At 26.5% G+C, this 8,092-nt stretch overlaps 1 protein-coding gene across 2 annotated transcripts in view; it reads left to right on the top strand.

The window, feature by feature from the left end:
• Positions 1-2,879: 2,879 nt before the first annotated feature.
• LOC136795963 (odorant receptor 82a-like) overlaps positions 2,880-8,092 on the top strand; it is an 11,555-nt gene continuing 6,342 nt past the window's right edge. For both annotated transcript variants that reach the window (XR_010843664.1, XM_067048213.1), the window contains exons 1-3: positions 2,880-3,703; positions 3,771-3,870; positions 3,947-4,054. Coding sequence is in view for 1 of the 2 variants with exons in the window: in XM_067048213.1 (XP_066904314.1) it covers positions 2,886-3,703; positions 3,771-3,870; positions 3,947-4,054 (1,026 nt within the window). In the remaining variant the exon portion in view is untranslated. The remainder of the gene's footprint in view (positions 3,704-3,770; positions 3,871-3,946; positions 4,055-8,092) is intronic.

Consider the following 8,092-nt stretch of genomic DNA (forward strand, 5'->3'; position numbering starts at 1 on the left):
TATATATATATATCATGCTACCCAATAATATATATTTTTTTTTTAATTAAATAATGATTTGGTTTTTGGTTTTTCCCTTTCGGTTCGTTTTACCAATGTAAGATGTCTAAGGAGGTATCCCAAAACAATATAGTAAATATTGTGTATTTTATATTTATGCTATAAAAATATATTTAAAAAAAATCATAAACATTTATATACATACAAATTATATTTATTCAAGAAAAAATTTATGATAAGATGATTGTTTCCAAATGTTGAAAAAAGGATATAAAAAATAATTTAAAATCAAATACTTTAATCTATATTTTCAATATTTAATTGAATTATAGGCAAAAGGATCATAATTTTCTCTACATCTTCAAATTTTTTAACAACGGTACAATCAAAGAATTGAAATATGTTTTATAATATAGTATTTAATTTAAAATAAATTTCTTTTTTTAAATTGTCATGTTGAATAAACGAATTATTAAAAATTAATAGTGTTGTCCGATGTAGCTAATAGGGTAGCGCTATTTTCTACAAATTCAATTTTTGGAGGAATTATTTCCCATCTTCAGAACCACAACAATAAAAAGTTAATAAACATTACACTTATCCATTACAACTCTTAATTCAATTAAAAAAATATTAAATCATATCTTACAATTTAAGGAAATAAACTTTGTTTTATTGTAATTTTGGATAAGCTAGCTAAATTAATCAACACTAATAATTACAAATAGAGTTTGTTTATTCTATAAGACATTAAGATGAAGGTTTTTTTTTTTTAATTTGTTTAAAATTATTATGTAAATATATTTGTAATCATGATAATTAATATTAACTTTCATTTTCATCTTAATATATTTTTTTACAACTATATCAAGTTCAATTTTCGGAAGAATTATTTCACGTTTTCAGAACCACAATACTAGAACGCTAAGGAACATTGCTCATTTTCAGAATACCACTTTATTTTAGTAAAAAGATATTTTAAATTATATCTTATAGTTAAGAAAATGAACTTTATTTTATTTTCATTTAGAATTAACTAAATTAAATAATTCTATTAAATTTTAATAGAATTTGTTTATTGTACATGTTTTAAGATTTTTTAAAAATTATAATATAAAATGATGTATAAATTAAATAGTCTTATAAGGTATAGGTAACAATATTAATTCTTGAATTTGTACTGCTGTAGTTCTGAATTTGAGGAATGATTTCCTGATAACTTTAACGTGTAGAATGCTTTGAAAAAATACAATAACATAAAATGGTAGTTAATATTTGTAAATAAATCAATGAAACTGAATAAGGTTTCATTTGAAAAATTCTAAATAATTAGTAAAAAAGCCGGGAAGAAAAAAAGGCAGTTATCTCACCCCAATTTTTGATTACTTTAATAAAAACTATGTATAGTTACTAGTCCAAATTGATGAGTCTGCCAAGTATAGGTAGGAGGAATATAAAATGGCGGCTGTTCAAAATCTTACAAAAACATTAGTTTTCCATTCGGAGCTATATATCTTAAAAACTACCATTAACAATAGAAAATCTAAAAGAACATTATTTAAAGCAGAAAAAAATTGCTAAAATATGAGCCATAATATATAATAGAACTACTGATATCCAATAGTTCTCGAGATATAGCTTTTTAAAAAGCAAAATTTCATAAAAATGTACTGAAATGTCAGTAGTTATTGAATCTATTTTGAGAAATCTATATCTCAATAACCATTCGACCTACAAATGTCTATTAGTATCCAAATTAAAAATAAATGATGGTAGTTTATTATTTTGAATTTTGTAGGAGTAGTAGTTTTATGATATTTGACAAATAAACTCTCAAAATTTTAATTTCTAGTTGGATTTTTGGAAAAATACATCACTAGGCCCATAAGACGGACATATGTCTGCAAACATTCAAAATGAAGGAAACTTAACTTACTATAAATTTGTTTATGACACTTATCTTCGTAGGAGTAGTAGTTTTATAATGTTCACATATGAATATAAATTTGGCAAATGAAAATTTGTCTCAACAACTATAAATCAATTTATTTTAGCAAATTTCATGAAAAATACTATTCCTGCGAAGATAATGGTTATGAATTACTTTATAGCTCATTAAACCAGGTTTAATTTGAGTGCTAATAGACATCTGTACGTCAAATGGTTTTTGAGATATAGATTTTTCAAAATTAACTCACTAACTACTGATCTTTCAGTACTTTCTAAAAAACATTTTTATGAAATGTTGCTTTTTAAAAAGCTATATCTCGAGAACTACTGAATGAACATAGCTCTATTAGGGCTTACATTTTAGCAAATTTACTCTACTTTAAATGATGCACTCTTAAATTTTCTATTGTTACTGATAGTTGTAAAGATATAATAAACTTCCATATAAAAAATTAATTATATTTAACGATTTGGAACACCCCCATTTTTAATTCCCTCTATTTATACATCAATTTTGACTAGTAATTATACATATTTTTTGTTAAAGTAATAAAAAATTGAGGTGAAATAACTGCCTTTTTTCTCCTCTTGGGCTCTTGTACTAAATATTGTATAAAATATTTTACTATTTTTAAGGTATGCAATTTTGAATAATGTGCAATAAAAAATAATTTTTGAGTACATACAAATTAGATAGATAATCTGCCTCAAGGCCATCTATTCTCCTTATATCTTAACCATGTCGATCCTTTCATGGAATATAAAACGATTGAGGCCAAATGTCAATTAATTTACCGATAGGTCCTTATTGACAATTAATTATTACGATTCTCATCTACGTACGGTAATTGGAACATTAATAGACAACATCGTCGTTAGGGGCAGTTGATATAAGATAAAGACACAGTGGAGAGGTTGTCAGTCGAGGCAGCACTATGGGTTGTCTCGGTCCCATCGCAGACTCAGATATCATCGATGGTCTCAGTATCAGGTTCCTCAAGTTCTTCGGGCTATGGAAAGTCATCAATGACTACAGGACTACAGGGAAGAAGAACTCCATAATAAGATTCACAGTGATCATTTCCTTTATCCTAGCCGTACCTTACGTTTTATTCCAGTACCTCAGTTATTCTTCAATCAAAGTTGACTTACAAAAAGCTACGTTTTTAAACCTGTATCCTTTGCCGGCTCTACAAATGATATGCAGGATACTAGTGTTTTGGTTCCGAATGGACAGACAGTGTAGACTTTACAACTTGTTGAAGAAGGATTTCTTACATATTCCAGAAAATAAAAGGGTATTAGTTGATAAAGTATACCAAAAGATTTGTAAAACTTCGAATATCTGTTGTACAGCCTCCATGATTGTGAACTTCAGCATTATAGGCCTATATATATTCAACCCTGGTATATCTGTCGATTATATCCTATACCATACAGGTAATATGGACGCGGTGACTACAGGCAGGAAGAAGATCCTTGGAGGTTGGTACCCTCTTCCCATGGCCCAGACTCCGTACTATGAAATAATATTCGTCTACGAAGCCACTTGCGTTAGCTGGGCAGGGATACTTCTTGCCGTGTATTTTTGTCTTTTTTTCCAAGTCTTGATCTCTCTTTATGCCCAATTCACAGTTCTCGGGGTCCATATATCAACTCTTAAGTTCCAATCCAATAAAAAAGATCGAAAATGCGATACAAAAATGTTTAAAGAACTAAGTCAAATCCTTCGGGATCATCAAAAACTACTTAGGTAAGGAATCAAACAGTAAAATGTATAAAATAACGGAATACATGTTGTTTAAAATATTCTTTTTTAGATACACAGATGAACTAAAGAGCGTATACAATCCTTTGGTCACACTGACGCTTGGGATGGGAATTCTTATTTTGATTATAGGTGCTATACAATTTCTATTAGTAAGTAACTTAAAGGATTCAATTTGTGTCAAGGATAAAGTAATAATATGAAATTATTATACAATACATTTGTCAGGGAAAGTCTAACAGTCCTGGATTTATCTTCAAGCTGTTGCAAGTCTTTATCTTTCAAGGGGTTGAAGTCTCCATGTTCTGCTTTGGTTCTTCATTTATCGAAATGGCGGTGAGTAACGGTGGTATTTAACTTAAAATATATTTTGATGCTAATAATAGTATTAGTCTTGATTTATCTCCTAGGATGTTGTTCATTATTTTGATTAAGATGTTTAAGTGAAAAATAAACTTGCTTCAGAATAATATATATTTGTAATATTCAATATCAATATTCTATATATGTATTAATTTGCTTTATTTACTAGTACGACGTTCCGGGTTTCCGCCTCTTCAAGAAGTAATATTCCTCATTTGTTAAGTACATTCATTTCTTCTTTTTTTTTTTTTTTTTTGGTCCTGTCACTTTGTGTTTATCTCATTTATTCCCTTAATATATTTATTCATTAAGTTATTATTTTAAAATTTTATTTATTCATTCAAGTATTTTTTTTAACTAATTTTTTTCTTAAATCTACATGTATATTAATATTTTTATTTATTTATTTGTTTTTCTGTAAACTGATCTACTGCTGTGACTATTATGTCTTTGGTTTGATTTTACATTGCTATCAAATCATAAATTCGTTTAATTTGTCTAACGGATCGAACCTGGGTAGTGGATCACTGGAGAGAGGAAGTCTTAGAGAGTGAATTAGGAAAAATAAATTTATCAATTAAATAAAATAAAATTGTCAAATGGAATAAAATTGTGAAATAGATATAAAGAAAAAAAATTAAAATATTTGTATTTAGCGTGTAGACTGGTATTGATTGTAATAGGAAAAGGTGGGAAAAAATTATTTTTTTGTTATATCATGTAAATATATGTATTGTATATATGCCCAATCATGGATTGATTGCTATGCTGTGTATTGTAGCAATCTAATGTATTTGGCCAGTATGACTAAATAAAGTATTTCTCTCTAGTCATATAGTTTAAACCATATTGTTAAAACAATTTTGTGTAATGAATTTTAATTAAGTGACTATATAACTAAAATTTAAAAAGGAATGGATGTACTTAACTATGAGGAATATTTGTACTAGAAGACGGGACAAGAGCCCGAAACGTTTTACAAGTGAATTATAATACAGAATATTATTCTAATATATAATATTGACTTTTCACTTCAACATCTTTATAATACTCATCGTTTATTTTAGAAAACGTCCTTTGATAGTAGAAGAAACATCGGTTTTTTCTAAAAAAAAATAAATCAAATATAGAGTTTTAATTGTTTTTTTACACTGTTGGTATATTTTTTAAATAATAAAAGCCTATACAAAGCTAAGTATGAAAATTTTAAATTTAAAGTTATATATTTTTATAATTTATAGTTCCGTAACTCTGTTAGTAAAAAATAAATTAAAACAAAAGACATTTAAAATTAAAAATAGGTATAAGAATGCATTTAAAATTTATATAGTATATTAAGAATCACAAGTAGAAGTAGGCGGCAAGAAGAGGCATTTTATTGTTGTAATCACTTAGTAATAATTTAACGAGAAATTATGCAGTGAATTATATTAGAATCATTTACTGAAAAAAATTAGTAATTCTAAATTCCCTCCTCCCCCATAAAACAAAACCCTATTAATAGAGGATAAATAAGAAATAAATAGGCAATAAATAGAATTATCACTAAGGCAGGGTTTGAATTATTTTGTTCGTGGTTTAATTCTTTTTTAGTTGTTAAATAACTTAAATTCTAGAAAAATCTAATAGTATAGAATGTGTTTCGGAATTTTTTCGGCCACTGTCTTAATTGTTTTTTATTTAAACCACAAGATAAATCTCCTATGATTTCAATTTTCAGAAAATTGCGTAAAATGTATGTTTTTGCCAATCAACTTGAATTTTGTTTGCAAAATGTTAATTTTAATATTTATATATTTTATAATACGTAGGTATAAACTCTGTGAAAAAAATACAACTCCTGACCCTAAACTTTTACGAAAAAAAAAGTAACTATACTAGTAGAGGAGATGTGAGGAAAAATAGGTGATGGTATTAATTCCCACTAAGGTCTGGTTTGAATTATTTCGAACTTCACTGATATATTTTTTATATACTAAAATTCCATTCATACCTAAGCATAAAAAAATACGTTTAATTGCTATAATTTTGAAGTTTGGTTAACAATTTTGAATTTTAATATTTAAATTGGAATTGCGAAAACTTCGAATCTATTTTTTTTTAAATATAGTCTTAGACATTCGAATTAAAATAAGAAAGTCTCTCAAAATTGTTTGAAAGTGACCGGCTACCTAATAGCGTACTTAAGGTAAGTATATATCTGAGGTTTTACCTGTATATCTAACCTTTTAACTAAGATCGATTCATAAATAGTGCTTTTTTATACAATCAATTTCATAATATGTTATTCTCTAAAATAATTTCAATTAAACGCACATATCGATGTATTAGCTAGAGGTATTTAATTAGTTAGCCATTATCCTGATTGAAATAGCTTAACTTATCTTAAATACTGAATTTTAAATAAAATACTGCTCTAAATGACTTTTAATTTTAGTTATTTGAAATAACAATCTCTCATTAAAAGTCGTAATAAAAAATAAATAGATATAAAATATAAAAGGGATTTGATATTTCATAATTTTAAAAGTAGGCTTAATAACTATTTGATTTTTTCTTAACCATGTACATGTATTTATATAATATTAGTGATATTATAATATGTATTATTGATATTTTAAAGTTTTAAATTATTATATTAAACCTTCATCAGTTTTATTGTTTGAAATAAAATTGAGGTTCTTACGGGGCTGTGGTGTTTCAGTTCTGGAAGACTCAAACGTAATGCGGTATTATCTCTTCCACCATTGAAGGCGCAGCAACTCATCGTCTATTGATATATATATTTGTAGTAAAAGTGCCCGGTAGAAAAGTGTCATTTATTTCACCCCAATTTTAGATTAATTTTATAAAAACTATATTTAATTATTAGTCAAAATTGATGAATCTGTCAAGAATAGTTAAGGAAAATAAGAATATAGTTCAAAACGTTAAAAAAAAAATATTTTTTCATTCGGTGCTCCATATCTTTAAAGCTACCTAAACTAATAGAAAACCGAATAGATCATTATTTTAAGTAAAGAAAATCAGCTAAGATATGAGACCTAATAAAGCCGTGTGCGTTTAATAGTTTGAGAGATACAGTTTTTTAAAAAGTAACTTTTCATCTAATTAGTAATCAGTAAATTTATTTTTGGGAACTATATCTCAGGAAACATTAGAAGTACCTATGTCTATTAGCACTAACATTAAAAGTTGTTCAAATTTCTATAAAGTACTGTATGAGGTTGTTGAATGAAAATTTTTGAAGAATTTTTCATGAAAACCGGTATTTAATTTTGAAAATAAAAATAAAATTAATGAGATATTCATTTTGTTAATAAATATTCATTTGGACCAATAGCCCAAGAGTTCATGAAGAGAAAAAAAGTCAGTTATTTCTCCCCCTTTATTAATTTAATTAAAACTATATATAATTACTAGTACGGTCAGCAGAGTATAAAACGCAAATAATTTAAACCAGACAACGTTTTGGCCTGAATTCCATGCATTCTTCAGGACGTCACTTTCACAAATTACAACGTTTTCTGGTACCACCAGGACTTGGGAAAATTCATAACAAATGTTGGCCAGAAGGTTCCCAGAAATTTAGTTCGAAACATTGGCATTAATAAAATAATTTTCACTTATTTTTGTTCTTCAAACCACTAATATGATAAAATTGTTTTCCCGTCTGTTTTATTTTTTAATGCTGTTAGAGCTTATTTGTATTTTAACATTAATCATTTAGTTATAACAATTTTAGTGCATATTTATTGCAATAGTTTGATTTTTTATTTAAATTTTTTAAAAAACAATTTTTTAGTATTGAATGAGTTGGGGCAATGATACATATGGGACATAAGAATGATTGGAAGTGAGACATTTATTCTATTTAGCGTAAAAAATAATAGAAAAAAAATTTGTGTGACATTATTTCATAGAAAATTTCTTGTTAAAAAAGATAATGTTATGAATTTCAAAAAATAAATAACAAAATAGTGGCCGAAAAACTGAAATGTATAAAATCTT

Source organism: Halyomorpha halys, unplaced genomic scaffold, assembly GCF_000696795.3.
Source record: "Halyomorpha halys isolate HHAL.00 unplaced genomic scaffold, Hhal_1.1 Scaffold28.1, whole genome shotgun sequence".
Taxonomy (NCBI): Eukaryota; Metazoa; Arthropoda; class Insecta; order Hemiptera; family Pentatomidae; genus Halyomorpha; species Halyomorpha halys.